The sequence below is a fragment of the Phocoena sinus genome, chromosome 7 (assembly GCF_008692025.1).
Source record: "Phocoena sinus isolate mPhoSin1 chromosome 7, mPhoSin1.pri, whole genome shotgun sequence".
NCBI classification, from domain to species: domain Eukaryota; kingdom Metazoa; phylum Chordata; class Mammalia; order Artiodactyla; family Phocoenidae; genus Phocoena; species Phocoena sinus.
Genome location: NC_045769.1, coordinates 28,497,800 through 28,518,683, shown reverse-complemented (window position 1 = coordinate 28,518,683; position 20,884 = coordinate 28,497,800). Strand labels below are relative to the sequence as shown.

Here is a 20,884-nt window from a genome sequence, read left to right as displayed (position 1 = left end):
CGAGAGTGTGAAAGGCAAAGTTACAGTCTTCCTTTTGCAGATTCGTTGGTCCTCTAAAGGACTGTGACCAGCTCTGCACTGTTCATGTAGTAAATGTGTTAAAGGCAGGAAACAATCCTTGCTTAGCTAGACTGCTTGGGTGGGTCTCAGTTTTCCTAACCAGTGATTCCCTGAGGGAGTAATTTTAGTTGATGAACATTATCACCCAGGTCTGTTTCCTCCACACCACTTCCTACCCTTTACTCCCACAGGGACGGATTGCCAACAAGCCTTCTACAGTGGAGGGTTCCGGAGACTGAGAACTACTGGCTTCCAAAGTAGGGGTCCAGCTCCAGCTTAGGGGTTAAGAGCATGGAGTCTGAAGAAAGAGTGCCCGGGTCCAAATCGAGGATCCACTGGTTACTAGCTGGGGCACTGTAAGCACGTTACTTCAGCTCTCTGTACCTCAGTGGCCTCATCCTTAAAAAGGGCTCAATAAAAATACCTATATCACAGGAGTGTTATATGAATTAAATAAGCTGCTATCTGCACAGCACTGAAAATGGTGAACAAAGTAAGTGTTTGCTGCTGTTATTGTTATTTTTTCCCTTCTCTTTTCACCTGGGCTCTCTCACTTACCCTGAGGATGAACACACCAGGTGCTCGGATGTTGGCTTTGATAGTAACAAGTAGGATGTTAATCTCTTTGATGTATTCTGCTCTCATATATACCAAAAACCTAGGAAAGAAGTGATCTTCAAATCCAAAGCAATAGCCTTCTGTAAAGAAACACTATGAGGGAACGGGGAAAAGTTGAGGAGTGATGCAAAAAATTACCTCACGTGACTGCCAACTTCAGAAAGACTAAAGGGCACACCACAATTATCTCCCCAGGCTTTGTGCTCACGAAACAGCAGTCAGATTCCTCTACAAAGGGTAATTGTAACCATGCCTGTGTGACCCCGGAATCTGAGATGGTATCTGGAGACTCCTCCAAGGCCAGGGCACCATTCTTCCAACACTAGGGGCTACTTTACAAGCCATATCTGTTTGATTCTCTCTTATCACAAGGATAGTGCACAGCAGCCTCTGAGATGAAAGCAAATCTTCATTTCCTGCTGCTAAAGAACTTCACAGAGAGGATGTGCAAGGTATGAGATGCTAGATGGTGGTGCGAGGCCCTCGGAAAAGAGGGTGGAGTTGTTCTTTTTCTAGAAGGACATAAACCAGCTAAAGAACTAATGTTCTTAATTTATAAGCTTGATTTCGATCAGAAATACATTCGTCTCACCTGTAAGAAAATGTTTTCAGGATGTATTATGCTCAGGGCACTATATTAGGTACTAAGGATAATGCAATGCATAAGAAACAATCCCTTCCTCGGTGACCATAAACTCTGGTGTAGAAGACAGTAAACAGTTGATGACAAATCAGTATGAGAGAGGGAATGGATGGTTTATTTCCCATTAACAAACCAGTTAACAGCTATGAGAAAGTACAATGCAGGAAGGCCAATTCAAGAAATATTTATTACGAGGCCATTTTATGAAACTGACTATGCCAGGGAAAACTAGGAGTGATTGGTAGTATCACTTTGCTTCTCATGGATGACTTTCAAAGTCAACTGCAATAGTAACAATAATATTATTAAATGTTTAAGACCTCTATTAAGTGTTTACTGTGTGCCAAACATGGTTCTCAGAAGCACTTTAGATCTTTTAACCCATTTAATGCTCACAAGATATTGAGGTAAGTACTACTATTATCCCACACTTTATGGCCCCCCCAAAAAAATTAAGGTTCAGAGAGATTAAGAAACCTGCCCTATGTTACACAGCTAGTAAGTACTGAAACAAGGAATGAAATTCTAACAGTCTAGGTTTATAGTCATTTTTTTAACCAATATGGTACTTTGTCTGACCAGAAGGCCTTCTTCAGACAGGCTTGCCCATTAGCCAAACAACTCCTACTATACCCCAGCTACCCACTGCCCTCAATATGCCAAAATCTGGTTTGCTTTATACCCAAAGCATCATTTATCCTCAGTAAGGCTCACAAGTCTAGTTAATCATCGCCAAACGAGGCAGAAGACACAGAGGCCCTACCTAATGAAGAAGACCCTTGGGCTTGTCGTTATGGAAGGAAAGGGAGGGAATGAGGGTGGCAGAAGAGGAGGAAGCAGCGGTCGAGGAGGAGAAGAACCACTCCTGGTTTAAGTCTTTAAGCTACTCAGGGGACCTCAGAAAAAGGATCCAGAAAAAAAAAAAACTCAACTGGAGAAAACACAAGACTACAAAGTAATAAAGCCCATAAGTAAGAGAGTGACAGGGCTAGACACAAACCCTGATAGCCTTTCCCCGTCTGCCTGTGGTGCCAGGAAAGGGCTTTACAGTGAGGAAAGGGTTCCTGTGCATTTCTTCTGTTTGTTTTCTTACTAAAACTCTGTGCCACGCCCTGAGAGGGTTGCACCCCCCAGGGTGTAACGTGTCTTCTGTATCTGTAACCTCTAGCAACTGGCATCTTTTGAACAAATCCACTTTGGCATGGGGACACTCAGAACGCAGTGACAAACTGACCCCAAAGCAGACACTATTTGAGCACGCCCCTGTAGAACACTTGTTTGCAACTTGCTGACCTCCACTGAAGCACGTGTGTATGCGGGCGTGTGCACACGCACATACACAAACTCACAGGGCTGAGCCCTGGTGACTCTGGACACTCTACTCCCCTCCCAAAAGCCATTTGATCCTAGGAGAAGCCCCTGCTGGCCAAACTACAAAGATCTGGAGGGCCCTGGGTGGACCCCAGAGACACACTCTTTGTTGAAAACCAGGTGCACTGCCGTGCCATTGCTGGGGTCCCAAGCGCTTCCCTTCACCCCAGAGCCGAGGCGGCCCTCCAGGCAGGCAGCGGTGGCCTCGGGTGTTTGCCTCCCCGCTGCAGCCAGCTCCTGGGCTCTGCAGGGTGGGCTCCAAGGCCACAGGGCCACCTTTCTTCCCTGACCTGACACGCTCTTCCACAAACACTGGATCTGCTGAGCCTGGGGGGAGGGGCAGAGAGAAGCCCCCAGCCAGCAAATGTGCACAGCGCACAGAGGGGAGGTGTGTGCAGGACGGAGGTGCGCCTCGGTTTACAACGTGGCTGCAGCGCCCGCACTTCCCTGTCTCAGGTGTGACGTTGATTTATTGTTGCTGAGTAACTTCTCGTGGTAGAAACCAAATTTCTTTTAATATATTACATATGTATGTACACACTCGTGTGAAATATATGTACTTTGAGGGGATCTATTTATGTTCCATGGGGAGTCATTCTTTCCCATCAGGAATCTCACCTGCTGCTTTGTGTATCTGGTCAGATTCCTGGCACGTTTTGTTTCCTGTTGTTTAGTAAAGGTGCTCTTCCTGGGATGCACACACACAAAAACACCAAGTCGCCCTCCTCAAAGGAGACCCATTTGACTACATTTTATTTCTTCTGAGGAGCCCTTAGCCTATCATTAACCCTTGTTAATTTTTAGAACAGCTAGAGTGGAGGATGTGAGGATGACGGGCCCTGTCTAGACACTGAATCTGAAGTGCCTGTGGGACACTCCAGCAGAGGTGTTCACCAAAGAGCCGGATACGCGAGTCTGAAGCTCAAGGGAGAGATCTGGCCTGACCCCAATCTCCTGGGTCCTCAGCTACAGCTCTGGCCAAGATACCATACCGCCTCCCTCTGCTTTTGGCATATGCCTTCAGGAGAGACAATAAGCCTTTCTTCAGTTTGGACGGCTACTTTCAAAGGTTCTAAAGTGAACTTCACTCAGAGATCTTGGCTGATCTTGACTAGTATGCACGTGGGTGTCGCCACTTCCTCACCTCTCCCAAATGCTGTGAGAATTACAGTCGGCAGAGTGGGTGACCAGCCATGAACCTAGAGCTCCTCTCCACCCCCAGCCCAAGAGTGGGCAGCCCACGGGCCCCGCTTGCCCCTGCCCTTTACCTAGTGAGCAACAGGAACAAGATTTCTCTGTCCTGCTCTCCAGAGTATGCCAGACGGAGCAGGTGTCAGACACTTGGCAGGCCATTTCCCCAACCTTATTAATTCCAGATAGGATGCGTATCCTGTGGATGACCAAAAGGGGGCCAGGTTATATTACATCAATACTTGCAAAGGCCACTGGTTACAGTTTAGCTTTCAAAATACCACTCAGTACTTATATTTCAACATAATACTCAAACTTTTTTAAATTGAGAATTAAAAAGTAATAATCATGGTCTGTCATATCCTCAAGAGAGAAGCTAAGGAAGGTTCTTTCTTTAGCTTCCTTTAGAGAACATGAGGAAGGCTGGTTCTTGCATTTACAATCCAAACAAGATTGGAAAAAATAAAATTGGAAATACGACATCCTCTTAACTTCGTTTATGCCAGGGATTTAGAATGGTTACAGTAGTTTAGTGATTAAAAAAAAAAAAAATCTATGTGAACTCCAAGAAACCAAACAAAAACTCAGGTTGTTTGCTAATCAATGAGTACAACTGTTTGTACGTGAGCCCAAGGCAAAGGTCTCATTCTGCCAGGCACTGAGGTCACAGCAACTTGTTCATCCCCTAATGTCTAGCCAGTTACCAAGCCCTGTGCTTTATAATGTCCTTTTCTTTTTTACTCCCATGATCACCATTTGGCTAGATGTTACAGAGGACTGGTGAAAGTCTAGGAGAGAAGATAAGGAATTACAAGTCATAAATTTGAGTGGGGGGGAAAAAGAGTATTTTAAAAGGATAGATGTGAACTGGGTGTGAAAATAATGTAGCACCTCATAGGCAGGAAGACTGCATCTCCTTAATGGACATACTATACCATATCCTTGCCTCGAGTTATACTTACAAACTAAATGTTATTAATTAAAATTTAATGTAAAATAAGTAAATAAAATACAATGTTAAATGTATCAATGGAGTAGCAAGCAATGATAGAGATTGAAGAAATGCTAAGATAGCAGTTAAGTACATAAAATAATCTCCCCAGTTAATTAAGTAGAAGCCATCTAAATTAAGAGGTTAAGCAGGGTAACCGAAGAATCATAAGTAAGAGGGCTTCCCTGGTGGCGCAGTGGTTGGGAGTCCACCTGCCGATGCAGGGGACATGGGTTCGTGCCCCGGTCCGGGAGGATCCCACGTGCCGCGGAGTGGCTGGGCCCGTGGGCCATGGCCACTGGGCCTGCGCGTCCGGAGCCTATGCTCCGCAACGGGAGAGCCCACAACAGTGAGAGGCCCACGTACCGCAAAAAAAAAAAAAAAAAAAAAAACAGAATCATCAGTAAGAAAAATGGATAGCCTGTATAAATGAGGTTATGGTGAAGAAAAATGCTGGGGGAAACAGAGAGATGGTTTGTCATGTCTTACAGAAGAGGAAGTTCACGGGTGAGTACATGAGTACATATTCATGTGCATGTGTGTGTGTGTGTGTGTGTATAAAGTATAAGGAAAAAAGAAATCAGGGCCCTGCACCATGAGGTCCTAACCAACCTCTCCAAACGTTTCCTCCCACGACCGCCATGAGATCCTTTGGTCTCCTCAAGGGTCAGCCTGGTCTCCTTGTCTCCCCCTTGGTCCACACCATAATCCTGACCGAGTGTCCTCCAACTGTGACTCTCTTTCTGCAACTTAGTGTCCTTCAAGGTCCAGCTCAAGTTCCATCATATCTCACAAGCCCTTCCTGACAAGCCCAGCCCAGAGTGTCTTCCCCTTCCTCTATCCTCTGACAATTGCTACCACTCACTCATTTTTTTAAAAAAATTCCAACAATATAAAGCAAAACAAAGTTCCCTCCCAGGCATTTCAGTTGAGCACCTCCTTTCTCTCACCACTGGGCGCCTTCCTGAGTCTTTGGGAGTGTCTGATCCCCTCAACCTAATGAGAAGTTCTTTAGGGCAGGGACTGTGTCTTCACACATCTTTTAATCCTTCATATCCCAAGACTATGGCCAAGGTATGAGCTGATCAACATCTACCAATATGAATAAGCGGTATCATACAATGTTCAAAGGAAAGTACTACATTAATCGTGAGAAAATTCTGATTCTAACATACAAGATTAGGAAAGGAGAATTTACCGTAGTCATCTTTTCACTCAGTTCCTCCTAGGAGGAATAAGACTGTAGACTTCAGGTAAGGTAAGTGCAAAGGTAAATGGAAGAGGGGCTTAAGTAGGCAAAGCCAGACACAGACAATGGAGAGTAAGACTCTCATGAGGTAGATGCAAGAGAGACAAAGGAAAATCAACAATTGTTTAATTGCAGTCAGATATAAAAACATACCCATATTTCCTTGAGCATCTTCTACCTTGTTTGATGAGGACAACAGAAAAGACGTCCTGGTGAAGTGAGGGCCCTGAAGAGACGGTTGTTGCTGCTGCTGCAGAGGCATGGTTTTGAGGACCACCCTCCAGTCCACCTGGCTAATATCTGACCTTGATCGAGCATGGCCGGGCTTAAAAGTAGAAGTCTCATCCAATAAGTCATTCACAGAACGAGGTCTGTCCCTCCGACGCTGACAGATGTTGAAAAAATCAAAGGTTGAAGCTTCCTTTTGTTCCATCCAGGACAGATTATCTGGGGTTGTCCCTTTCTGGACCATAAACTGTTCTTTGGCAGGGAAGACATTTTGAGCTTTGGTTTCTAAGAACCTGGTCTTACAATGGTCCCAGATCATGCCTCCCTTGCCCAGGGAGGAGACATTTCTGATAGCACCATTGTCTATGTTACTGAGGACCTCATGCCCTACCAGTTCAGGGACTTCCTGAATCCCATAAACCTCTGCTTGCTGCACAGCCTTTTCTAGCTTACTATCAAAAGTAGTAAAGAAATCCTCAGTAACTTCCAGGGCTGGGCTGATATCATCCACTTCCAAAGCTTCCATGTCACAGGCTCCAAGAGGCCTAAGCCTCCTAAGCTTGCTCAGGATAGAGCTTCATGAACATTCACCCGACGAAGAGAGGTAAAGTTTTGGGCAACAGAGTTCTGGAAACAACTGGAAGGAACTTTCATTCAGCTGCCCGGAGCAGGCCAAGCACAAGGGTGGTTGATGTTTTCCAGGACATTAAAAACATCTGCTAGATGATAACAGTCATCAACAAAGGTCCTGGGAGACAAACATTCCTTTGAGATTATTCTTCAGTGAGACCTCGGTAAAGACAACAGGAAGTGCTTGTCAAGGCAATGTCACCACCATCTTTAATTTCCTGAAAGAAAATGAAAAGAACAACATTGGCACATAGTTTATTGTATTCTATATACATAAATCTGTCCGCTTACTTCCTCATCTTTACATCTCTTCCATGGCAGTCATGCCCAAACGTGGACAACACCTACAGAGAAGTTCCACTGTCAAGAGTACACATCACTGGGACTGCCCTGGTGGCGCAGTGGATAAGAATCCACTTGCATATGCAGGCGACACGGGTTCGATCCCTGGTCCGGGAAGATCTCACATGCTGTGGAGCAACTAAGCCCGTGTGCCACAACTACTGAGCCTGCACACCAGAGCCCACGTGCCACAACTACTGAAGCCCACGTGCCTAGAGCCCGTGCTCCGCAGCCAGAGAAGCCACTGCAAGGAGAAGCCCGTGCACCGCAATGAAGAGTAGCCCTCGCTCACTGCAACTAGAAAAAGCCAGCGCGCAGCAACGAAGACCCAATGCAGTCAAAAAAATAAATAAATAAAATTAAAAATCTTAAAAAAAAAAAGAGTACACATCACTACATTGTATTAGAACTTACACAGAGCAGGGTGGGACTCTTGATAAGGGGAATTAAGGTCAGCAGCTTTTACTCATACAGAGAAGCCTTTGCGAGCAGCTGTGAAAAGAGTGCCCCAGCAAATCTCTGTGATATTGACCTAAAAGAGTTAGCCAAACAGACTAGGAATTCTGTGACTGCACTTATATCATAATCAGTCTGAAAGTCATAAATGCATGAGTCCTGTCACAAACCATGAAAGCAGTGATGGTTTGTCAGGCTCAAAGGTGCAAGGGGGAAGTAGAGAGGGAGAATGGCCCTTTTATTAACCTGAATGTTTTTGTGCTGTGTTTCCTAAGCTTAGATTATGTAATGCCAGATGATGACTCTGGACTTCAAAATTCTTCCAGTCATCTTGCAAAAAGGCTTCAGGATCCAAACTCCCTGAGGCTTTGAGGATTGGCCTACGAGTAGGTCCAGCCTTGGGGCTGGGTAGAAAGAATCGTAACACTAACCACACTGTCTGGGAAATGCTAGATCTCCAAGGCCAGGCCAAACGAGAACAGTGATGCTGTCCAATATGGTAGACACTAGCCATACATGGCTATTTAAATTTAAATTTATTGGGTTTCTCTGGTGGCGCAATGGTCAAGAAGCCACCTGACAATGCAGGGGACATGGGTTCGAGCCCTGGTCCGGAAAATCCCACATGCCGCGGAGCAACTAAGCCTGTGTGCCACAACTACTGAGCCTGCGCTCCAAGGCCCATGAGCCACAACTACCGAACCTGCATGCCACAACTACTGAAGTCTGCATGCTTAGAGCCCACACTCCGCAACAAGAGAAGCCACTGCAATGAGAAGCCTGCGCACCTCAATGAAGAGTAGCCCCTGCTCGCCGCAACTACAGAAAGCCCATGCACGGCAACGAAGACCCAACGCTGCCAAAAAAATAAATAAATAAAATAAATAAAATTTTTTTAATTTAGAAAATAAATTTAAACTGATTAAAAATCAAATAAGGTTCCTCAGTCACACTAGCCACACTTCATGTGCTCAACATACACCTTTGTATCTTTACCCAAAAAATGAACAAAGAAACAAAACAACTAGGTAAGCTTTGTTTTCCTTAACTACTTACAAGCAGGTAAAACTAGGCAATTAGCAACACCTTTGCAAGTTGCTGCAAAGGTACATAAATGTGCTTTCTTCTTTAAAACTGCAAAATTTCTGTGGTTAATTAAAATAATTTTTAGCACTTAGGTCATTAAATCATTACATTTAAATCAACAGCACCAATCTACATTGCTTAATGTGTGTAAGTAAAACTACTATATACGGCCCATTATTTTAAGTGTATCAAGAAGGTTTGCAGGTCACAGGAACTTGGTGGCTAACCTCTTATAAAGTGATAATGACTGTGAATTTGTCTACTTTTTACATTTTCATGTTTACTATGTTAGCATTCATGAAGCAAGGCACAGATTGATTTTTGGCGATAAGATCAGTTATAATATTTTTCTAGCTGCAAATATGGTTTTGTTTGCTGTGTCTATGCTAAGCCTTGAGTCTCTTGAATCCTATAGCAGAGTTTCACTACTTCTGTCATTTTGAGACTTGGAATTTTTCAGTTTTATCTTGTATACCAGACACTAAGAAAAAGAAATACATAATAAATCTAAAATTTCTAGTTCTTTATTTACTAAAATTTTAAATGAACATAATAAAAGGTTTCTCATTTTATAGAAGAGGCACCAAGGTGCCGAGCACTAAGTTATTCATCTAAGATTCTATTATGAATGTTCCTTTTCTTGCCTAGTTCTTAAAATTCAGTCTTCAATCATACTAGAGAGAGTAAATACCTTTAAACTGATTCTTTCTTTTTTTTTTAAATCAAAATGTCTAGGAATATACTCTTTGTGCTCCCTGCTTTGGTATTCACAGGCTGGCTAGGAACATATAACCATTGACAGCCAGCACTGCTGGCTTGTGGAACACTCCATCACACTGCGTTCTAAGATTGTAGACTGTTAGACAAAGACGGGACCTTCGAGATCATCCTCTCAACCCCAACTTTCACAGAGGGGACACTGAGGCCCACAGAAAGTAAGATGTCCCAGGGACACTCCCCTATGCAATGCCTCATTTAATCCTCATTAAGGGCAGTAACAATTCAGCTTGAGAACCATTTCAACGCTATTTAACAAGGGATTCTGGAAACCACTCATCTACCATCCATTAAGGTCACGACAGGTCCAAGATGCTGAAGATGGAAGGATGAATAAGATACAGTCTTTGCCCTAAAGAGGCTCACAGTCTATCATGATGAGCCTAAGAAAATAAGTCCAAAAAACTGCCTTGATAGAGGATGGAAACAGATTTGGTGGGGGAAGGAGGGAGGGGTCACTTGCCAGCAAAGGTGAGGGAGAGATTAAGAAGGCCTTCAAAGGGAGGTGCCCTCTGAGCTGAGTCTAGAAAACTTAGAAGGTATTTGCCTGGATGGCTTGGAAGAAATTAGGAAGAGTAAATCACCTTTTGGTTAGCAAGGGATTTTCAAGTTTATTATATAAAATGACTTTCCATAGGCAGTGTGGTGATTAGTGCAGTGGAGAAACAGCAAGCAATCTAGTGGATCTAGAGTCAGAGCTAGGTCCAAATCCTAATTCTGTCTCACGCTAGCTATGTAATTTGGGGTAAGATTTCCCTGAACCACCCCCCAAGTCCACCCCAAGTCCTCTGGGCTAATCTGTTCTTCCTATTCTAGGAATTTCACTGTTAGTGCTTTCCATTGCTTCTGTCTGGAACCTACACAGCTATTCTCTTTGCTTTCTGATGTAAATATGCATTTACCCTTCAAAACCATACTCTACTCTTCACTGTGTGCCCCAGCATTTCCATGCCACTCTTCCTCCCCTCATTCCTCCACTTAGTTACAAAGGCCTTTCAGTTCCTCCTTCAAGGTTTACCATTTTGATCTCCAGGCCTGCCCACGGGCTGTTCCCATCGCTGGAGGGTTTACTCCCTCCTGGACTCTTTTGCCCATTGCATCAATGCCTAATCATCCTTCAGGGTCCAATCTAACATCAAGTGACAGACCTGTATTCTCTAAAGAAAGCCACAGCAATATCTCCTATCCCGCGTGCTTTTTGGCAATGAGAACTTGCTACTTCCCCACCAAGAAGTGAGTTTATTTTTCCACTCCCATGAATCGGGGCAAAGCTTGTGATGTTTTGATCAGTAGAGTGTGGCTGTGCCCATTGGCGGTGCAGCCTTTGACTGGCCTGGTGGCTTCCTCTTCCTGTCTCTTGGAGCTCTAAGCTGATTATATAGAAAGTCCAGGCTACTCTGCTGGAGAGAAAGACCACATGCTAGAGCACAGAGGCACCAGACATGTGAGGGAAGAAGCCATCTTGAATGACAGCCCAGTTGAGCTCTCTGATGATTCCAGCCCCAGTCAGTACCATAAGAGATTCCCAAGTGAAAATCTTCCAGCTGAGTCCAGTTAGCCCAGAACCATGAGAGATAATAAATTGTTTTCAGACACTAAATTTCAGAGTAGTTTGCCACACAGCAAATGATAATCAGGACTTACCACTTCCTTAGGGAAGCATTCTCTGGTGTCCCAGACTAGGTTAAATGTACTCATTTAAGGACAGAAGGGCCTTGGTTCAGAAGGGCACCAGCACTTCTGTAAGTTATACACATCACATTTGTAATTACTAGTTTCGGTGTCAATATCCCCTTAGGCAGCAACTGTCAATTTTGTTCACCCATGGACCCCCCAAACACAGTTGCCGTTCAATAAATATTTGTTGAATGAATGAATGAGTTTTGAGTGGGTATCTTTAGAATCACGACATTGTTTTCTTTTCCCCCTTTTTCTTTTGTTGTTAGTACCTGACTTACATTCCTCTTACCACATAATGATTATCTCTAGCAACAAACAATAGAGGTACTGCTTTAACAACAGCCAAAAAAAAGTACTCTTTAGTATAATAAATGAATTAACAGACCAATGTGAGAGATCCAGCCCTTTGCCTGTATTTTCACAGTACAAATTAAATAGCTAAAAAGAATTTGAGAGTTGCAGTGATTTATTCATTCCATAAACATTTACTGAAGCATCTACTGTGTTCTAGGCACTGGTGATACGACAGTGAACAAGACAGACATAAACCCTACCCTTGTAGAACTTACATTCTAGTGAGCACTTACTATTTAGACACTGCTCTAAATGCCTTCAATGTCTTACCTCATCTGTTAAGGTGTGGTGAGAAGGCTGATGTACTCCTCCACACTCTAGCAATCCGATCCATCCCATCCCATCCCAAATCCCAACCCTCTATGAAGTCTTTCCTGAGACTCAATCCTTTCGGATCTCTCCCTTCCCCAAATATCTAAAGCATCACTAAACAAGTCAAATTCGTAGACTGTCTTTTTCCCTCAATTAGACTATAAACTTCTCGAGGGCAAGTCCCATACCCATGTCTCTGTCACCCAACAAAGGCAGCAGGGTGTTCCTGCCTCTTGTCTTCCTCCTTCTAAAGCAGCCTCCACACCGTTTCTCTTAAGCCTTCAGAGTCTTCCCAGTAAAACAGGGCTCAGCAAACATTTTCTTTTTTTTTTTTTTTAATTTTTTTTTAAACTCTGGCAACCACTATCAGCAAACATTTTCTGTAAAGAACCGGTAATAAGCAGTTTAGGCTTTGTGGGCCACACAGTCACTTTTGCAACTACTCAGGTCTACGGCTGTAGTGAGGTAAATAGCCACAGGCAACATGGAAATGAATGGACACGTCTGTGTTCTGATAAAGCTTTATTTACAAAACAGGCAGATAAACAAAATATGATATATCCATACAATGGAGTATTATTCAGCCTTTGAGAGGAAGGAACTCCTGTCACATGCTACAACATGAATGAACCTCGAGGATATCATACTAAGTAAAATAAACCAGTTACAAAAAGAAATACTGCGTGAATCAATGTATATTAAGAAGTCATATTCATGGAAATAGGAAGGTAGAATGGGGGTTACCAGGGCTGGAGGGGAGGAGGGAAAAGGGAGTTATTGTTTAATGGGTATAGAGTTTCAGATCTGCAAGATGAAAAGTTCTGGAGATCTGTTTCACAGCAATGTGAATATAAACACTACTGACCTTAAAATGATTAGATGGTAAATTGTATGTTTTTTACCACGACTTAAAACAAACAACCAAAAAACAAGCAGAGGGCCAGATTTTCCAGCGGGCTGTGGCTTGCCAATTCCTGGCCTAGAAGATCTAGTTCAGCCCCCTGAGGAGAGGAGGAGGAAGTCAGGAGTGAAAACTTTGGGTCTCAGGAGGAAGAAAGGAACGGCAGCTTCACCAATTACCAGGAATGGGACTTCAGTAAGTCACTTACTAATCTCAGTTTTCTCATTTGCAAAATCAGCAAGTTAATAATACCTCTCTCCTAAAATAGTTGAGAGAACGAAATAGGACAATGCATGGCACGGTTCCCGGCACACGGTATAGCACACAAATAACAACAGCCTAAAAGCCCTCACCTGATGGGTTCCATCACCTTTCCTCTGTGACCTCATACTCTCCTTACCCCCTACCCTCCCTTCCACACCAGCCGCCCTGCCGGTTCTCCAACTTGCAGACATGTTTTCACCTCAGGGTCTTTGCATTGGTTCCCAATACCAACATGGTGAACTCTCTCTTTAAGTGACTGTTCATGTCACCTTGTCAATGAGGCCTCCCCTGACCACCCTATTTTAAATTATGACATGTGTCTCTGCCCTGGACTTCTGATCCCCTTTACTCTGTTTTTTATTTTTTTTTTAATAACCTTTTAATTTTAGAACAGTTTTAGATTTAAAGAATTATTGCAAAGACAGTACAATGAGCTCCTATATACCCCACAAACAGTTTCCTCCATGTAACAGCTTGCATTAATGTGGTACATTTGTCACAATTAATGAACCAATATTGATACATTATTGTTAACTAAAGTTCATACTTTGTTCAGATTTCCTCAGCTTTTCCCTAATATCCTTTTCCTGTTCAAGGATCCTATCCAGGATACCACACGGCATTTAGTTGTCAAGTCTCCTTAGCGTTCTCTCGGCTGTGACGGTTTCTCAGACTTTACTTGTTTTTGATGACTTTGACAGTTTTGAGGAGCGCTGATCAGGTATTTTATAGACTGTCTCTCAACTGGGATTTTTTTAATGTTTTTCTCATGATAAGACTAGGGCTGTATATTTGGGGGAGAAAAACTACAGAGGTAAAGTGCCATTCTGATCACATCATAACAAGAGTAGATACTATCAACATGACTTACTACTGCTCACGTTAACCTTGATCACCTGGCTGGACCCTTCTTCCTTATGCATCTACCATCTTCTAACAAACCGCTCAATTTACTTATTATTTAATGTCTAGTGTTTCTCTCACCCCACTGAAGTATAAGCTCCTCGAGGGCAGGACTTGATGCTTATTTTGTTCACTAATGTATCCCAAGTACGTAGAGAATGTCTGACACACACACACAAAAGGCACTAGGTAGATACACGCTGAATGAATACATTGTTACTCCTTTGCATGACATTCATCGCCGTTCATGGCCTATCCGCCTCTCTAGTGTGTCCTTCCTGACCAACATTCACCTTGCTGTTTTACTCCTCCATGCTTTGGCCCAAGCTGGGGAGTCTTCCGAATTGCTCAGGCTCTCAGAACACCCTGGGTTTGCCACAATGTACTGTAATGATGAACAATTTCTCTCCATCCCACTCTATACTCCAAGCTACTTGACAGCAGGCATGATGCCTTACTGACCCTCCTATATAATCTCTATGTCTTCATCTTTTGGGGCTCTATTTTCCAACCTTTCTCCTTTTGGAATTTATCTTTTCCCTAGGATGTATAGGCCTCAAATTCACTACAATACAAGGGTCTAATGCGAAGTTTAGTCTCCATAAATGAACACCTCTTACTAGCTTGCCTCATTTGGTTTTGAAATTAATTAATTAAAAAATAATAACAACATGGGCTTCCCTGGTGGCACAGTGGTTAAGAATCTGCCTGCCAATGCAGGGGACATGGGTTCGATCCCTGGTCTGGGAAGATCCCACATGCCGCGGAGCAACTAAGCCTGTGCACCACAACTACCGAGCCTGCACTCTAGAGCCCGCGAGCCACAACTATTGAGCCTGTGTGCCGCAGCTACTGAAGCCCGCGTGCCTAGAGCCCGTGCTCCGCAACAAGTGAAGCCACCGCAATGAGAAGCCTGCGCACAGCAAAGAAGACCCAATGCAAAAGAAAAAAAAAAAAAGACCCAATGCAGCCAAAAACAAAATAAAGAAATTAAATAATAATAACATATTCAGACAGGTCAAAATATGAACAGGACTTTCCTCTGACAAAGTGAACTGAGTGAAATCACCGTGTTGGTGCGGTGTGGTTTGCCTCCACACAAAAAGTGGAAATCAGGAGCTAATTAGAACTGTGTTCTAAATCTGGCTCAACCACACACGTACTGGGTGGCCTCTGGCAAACCATTAAACCTCTGGTATCTTACTCAGCTACCTATATCCAACAACATTGCTGATATCAAATTGCTTCACATGTGGCTCATTCACCGGGTAGCTGTTCCAACACACCTTTAAAAAATGTAAACTGCTATATAATTATGGAGCCCTGCACTGGACCTCACCCATTCAAGAACCATCTGCTCCTGTCTTCCCCTGGAAAGATATGTCAGTCCGACAACAGCAAAGTCAGCAACCAACTATTTATAACACCCTACTTTTCAGCCCAACTCAATGATCTACAGACACTTTATTTTATTTTTATAAAGAATACCCTTTCTGTAAAAAGGATTATTTCCCCAATGTAACAGATTGAGAAACTGAGGTCCATTTGTCAGTGTTGTCATAAAAGCTCAATCCAAAGAATTCCATGCATGCATCAAAATGTTAACAGGCTGCAGAATCAGTGCATTACTGTTTCCTAACAAGGAAATCTGCTGTTTACATGCTCATTAGGCAAGGCTAATTAGCAGGATGAATACAGCAGTCCTTCCACACAGAAGTAGAAGCAGATATGAGTAATAATACCAGCCTGGCCCACACAGAGATGCCACTTTCTCCCAAGCTGGATGGTAAAAACGCTGACTTCCTCCCACTTGACTAAATGGCTGGTATTCAGAACTTAATGAGTGCTCAAGAGGGTGTCTGGGGCCTTGTAGTTTTAGAAGCAGCTGGACTACAGAGAAAAATGCAATACCAAAGACACCTGGGATAAACAGTTTCTGCCAATTCATATTCAAACATGAGAAACAAGGGTGATTATAAGAATGGTCAGCACATGTGGCTCTCACACGGTCTTCACTTTGGTTAAGGCCACAGCTGACTGTAAATTTTCTGAGAGTTACATAATGTAAAGGCTCCACCACAAGAGAATATGACCCTAGTGAGAATGCTTCTGGATTATCAGGCTACAAGAGGTTACGCTTTGTCATGGTGCTTTGTCATAAGGACATGTTGTAATGTAAGCATGTTGATGGAGCACAGGCAAGCCAAGAGCCGCAGATAAGGAAATGGTGCCTCTGTGGACCTCATAAGAAGAGTTCAGGGGCTCTTTCAGAGGAGAAAGACAGCTAGAAACACAAATGGAATCCCATCTTCATAGGCCTGGAGGGAACATTAAATGGCTACATTTATCTAAGTTTCAATAAATGAGAAGTGTATTGCCAGGCAATACCTAAGGAACATACCATTTAGAAATATAACTTTACAGTGTTTTTCCCAGTTATGAAGGTAATAAACACATAAAAACTCTGGAAAATACTGACAGATATGGAAAAGAAAATAAAAATCAGTCATGATCTCAGAACGAAATAGTTAGGTGTGTTTTTATCTAATATTTAATTGGAATCAGATTATATACAGTACACAATTTGGGCACACTGTCTGTTTAAAGACCTACTCAAAAAGCAAATACCAGTAATTATTAACCGTGAAAAGAAAAAAGAAATGTCTCAGAGTGTGCTGTGCCCACCGATATCTTACAGCCTGGCACAAGGCCCCACCTGACTGAACTCTCTTCCACCCTGTCCAGGGACCTCCTCTCTATACTGCCACTAGTGCACTGCAAAGCCCTGACCCGCCTCGAGCATGTCAACCGGCCCCTCCTCAAACCTTTCCTCCCCAGGTTTCATGGGCACGGCGCTCTCTGTTTTCCTCTCATTTCTACCCTCTCCTTCTCTGTTCCATCTTCCTCCTTTCCTTCCTGGTCTGCTCATCAAATAGGGGCATCACCTCAGCTCTCTTCTCTGACTACAGCCGCATGTACTCCTCGGGTCAGTTTAGCCCCATAATTACCTCCATGCTCACACCTCCCAAATTTCCACCTTCAGTCTCCATGGACTCTGGTCCCATGTCCCCAACTTTTTGTAGGACATTTCTATCTGGCAAAATGAAGCTCAACTTGTCTAAACCCACACTCAGCTGTTCACTCAATAATTATTTGCTGACTGCTCACTATGGGTTGGGTGCTGTCTGAGGTACTGGGGAGACGGTAGCAAATAAAACCCTTCAATGCAGTTCCCACTGACAACAGGGCCCAACTCTCTAACCTGACACTCTAGGCCTTTCACAGTCTTGGACTAGCTTGCCTGCCCAACTTCCCGCTTCCCTTCCATAAGACATTCTTTTCCTCCAAACTGGGATGCTACTCCTCAAGTTTTAGGCTTTCCCACCTCCAAAACTTTGCTTACAGTTATCTCTGAGGTACCGTCTCCCCACCTCTACCTACTGAAATTCTATCCACTCTTCAGGCTTACTTGCCGCCTCTTCCACAAGCTTTCTGTGATTCCTCACCCTAAAACGGTCAGCTCTTTCTTTAAATGTCCAGAGAATGGCTTTGGTACTGCCTCCACAACTTACACTGCCTGCTGCCTGTTCCTTCTGAAATGATGATGATAATAATTATATTATCTTATAATAATTATATTATCTCATATTATTATAATATATTATAATAACTACCAAAAGCATATTTTGTGCCAGGTGCATTGCTCAGTACTTTATATCTCTAAGCCTCACCATGTGTAAAGTGGGTACCATTATTCCCACTTTTACAGATGAGGAAACTGAGGCGAAACGATACCTAGTAACTTTCCTGAGGTCACACGCCTACCCTACTGGACTTACAGCAACTTGGGCACAGCGATTCTACCCCATTTCATTTTTACAACCCTCACTGGGCCTAACACAATGGCTAGTACACAATGGGTGCTCAGTAAATGTGGGCTGAATGAACGACTGCATAAAGAGCATGTTTTCAAAGTACTGACGTCTGTAAATATAAACACCACTCTGCTTTTCTGGCCAAAGTATATCTGAATTCATTATAAGCTCGTTTAATAAAAATTTGACATGCTTTCCAAAACGTTATGTTGACTTGAGCTTTTAAATTTTTTCTTGGTTAGAAAAAGCTTCCAAGCTATTGAAACCGGGTTTAAAAATAACATGGCAAAGGTCATGTAGCAAAGACCTCACTCAGACCTTTTATAGAAACAAAAGCACCTATGCAGCGCTTGGGAATTATTTTGTGAACCACTCCAAATCCATAGCTTGGCCGGTCTAATTTTCCAGTGACTTAGAGCTCAAGCTCTTTTTAATACCAGAAAGGACATGTTCCTTTTGAAATACCCCCGGGCAATCAACCTAAGCATTTTTCAGTCCATCTCTGTGCTTACTGTTTGCCTCTTGCAAAAATCATTGAGACATTTGATGCCCCAAGATGTTTTCCCAGAAACCAACCTAAATATAAGTGTGGGGCTTCAAATCTCCAATTGCTCTGCTATTGAAGGCGGCAATGTTATTATGCCCCTGTGGCACCCACTGTGCTGGAAAGCCAAGACTCCTGATTGAGAAGCCCATTTTCATAAAACCACCAGCATTCCAAAATGTCCTGGTTTTAGGAGCAAAACAGACAGACACAAACTTCAGTTATTTAAGTGTCTAAAAATGCAGACTCAATGTTTTCCATTCCCCGTTACCTCCATGGCAGGAAATGGTGATTAAAAAACAAACAAAAGAATCACTCAAATTACCTCCATCCTAGGACTGAGGTGAAGAAGTTGAAAAGTTCCATCATAAAAACCACGTGTGCTAGAGTCACCCTCCAACTGCAACAGGGAATAACTAGTACATGGAGGTGTCATCTAAACCAGCTGGCATGAGACCTCGTAATGGTCACCCCAAGGAAGAACACTGAGACCCAGCTATGCAAAATACCCAAAAAAGCTAAAGAAATATCTTTTCAGATTAGCATCTTTAAAGATGTCATCAGCTCATATAACTATTTGACTTTATTGAGAATAATCGTCTTCACATGCATGGTTTAGAGCATGGTTTATAAAGCACTTGATAAGCTTCTTGAAAAAAATTTGTAGTAATCTCAACAGAGACAGGTAAGTAAAGCAGCAGGATTATTTTAGAGATGATGAAACAGAGACCAAAATGACTCATCTACTGTCAGTCGAAGGCCCCATGGAGAAGAAAAAGAAATTCCCAGAATCCCTGTCAAATTACTGAGTCCATGTTCAATTACCTTTTAAACCACTTTAAATCACTCAGGGGCCCTGACGCTAGAAGGACCATAAACAAGGAGTAAGGTGAATTCAATCCATGAGCCACCCAATTTTGAGGTTTTTTGATGGGACAGAGGTGTGGCAATGGGAAGAACACACATTTCTGACACCAAGAAAGGGTTCATGTCCCAGCACTGCCTTCTAAGCGGAATGACCTCCAGCAAGTCAGGCTGACTCAGGATGTCGTGGCCCTTCTTATCTGCAAAATGGAAATCCTTCCAACGTCTGTCTCCATCAGTGCACCTCTCCATTAGAGAGCTGTAATGCACAAATGCAGATAATATATGTGAAATTTTTGTAAAATCTAAAACAATTACTATTCCTATTAGAAGCTTGTTGACTTCTAACCACACAACCATTTATACTCAACAAGCGCTCACAGAGGATGGACCAAGTACCCAAACACTGTGTTAGGTGATGGTACGGACACAAAACACAGCTTCTGCCCTCAAAGAGCTTAACAGCTAGTGGGGAAACAATACAAAACCAAGTATAAAAAGTGCCTTAACAGAAGTATACAGAAGGTGTTATGGGAACATAAATAAGAAGTCATTACTAATCAAGGGACAATAAAAAGTCTTAAGTGACAGAACACAATTGAATGGCATAATAACATGCGTACAGAGATGACTTCAGTTGAAACAAACCAAAGACAAATGAAACGTACAAATAAAACCAATCAAACGTGCTCTAAAAATGATGCTGCTTCTGGCATGAAGCTGTCAACCTACAAGAATATCTCTAAAGGTCCCACCAAAGCCTGAGCTCAAAGTGAACTAACAATTGCACAAATGGGAGGCACAAGTGCAGAGGGCTTCCTCACAAGCTGCCCAAGTCTATGCAACCCACAGAATCTATCCGACCCACAGAAACATCCCTGGCCAACAGAAGCATTTGCTGGGTGGCTGAGATGTCATGAGAAATGAATCCTTGCCTCACTTCCCGTTGACTTTAATTCCTTGGGTCACCGCAGCTGATTACCAGAAGGGAGAATACTCACCACTTTAACCTTCAAAGCAACAACCAGCTTATGGGTTAGCACATAATCACAAAACTGGTTCCTCTGGGCATTTAGGGTGAATGTACATGAGAAGTAGTTAACTGATTTTTTTGTCTTCCCTGGCTACACTTGAACCTGCTAAAAAATGAGGCTGGGTCTTTGTTGAATGGCACCCAGAGAGTACCAGACCCATGATAAGGTCTAAGCAGAAGGTGACTCACTTCTTATTTGAAAGGACAGACGTACCCAGGGGTGATGGGCTGCACCCACGACCCCTCCCTCCCTTTTGGACTCAATCTGTGACAATGACCTTGACCTTGGTTGGCTACCAAGCAGCCTCTCACCAATTCTGTCAGGAAACAAGCAAGGCTGCCAAAAGCAGACAAAACATTGTCTTTGACCCTCAAAGATAAGGACAAGGCAAGGTAAAACAAGAGGACGAGTCTTTGTTATTTTACTATGTACTACATGAAGGCCAGAAAACTCTCTGCCCATCACACAGGACAAAGGAAAAGTTTACTAAGTATGAAGAGGAAGAACAGTA

The 20,884-nt window shown here is 43.2% G+C and overlaps 1 protein-coding gene across 7 annotated transcripts in view; it reads right to left on the bottom strand.

Annotated features, from left to right (window-relative positions):
- PLEKHM3 (pleckstrin homology domain containing M3) overlaps positions 1 to 20,884 on the bottom strand; it is a 190,089-nt gene that overhangs the window by 160,506 nt on the left and 8,699 nt on the right. For 6 of the 7 annotated variants that reach the window (XM_032636953.1, XM_032636959.1, XM_032636956.1 and 3 more), the window contains exon 2: positions 6,277 to 7,199. In XM_032636953.1, coding sequence (XP_032492844.1) covers positions 6,277 to 6,877 — 601 coding nt within the window. In that variant the 5' untranslated portion in view covers positions 6,878 to 7,199. Of the gene's footprint in view, positions 1 to 3,960; positions 4,083 to 6,276; positions 7,200 to 20,884 lie in introns of all 7 variants that reach the window. The other variant, XM_032636960.1, reaches the window with a different exon arrangement.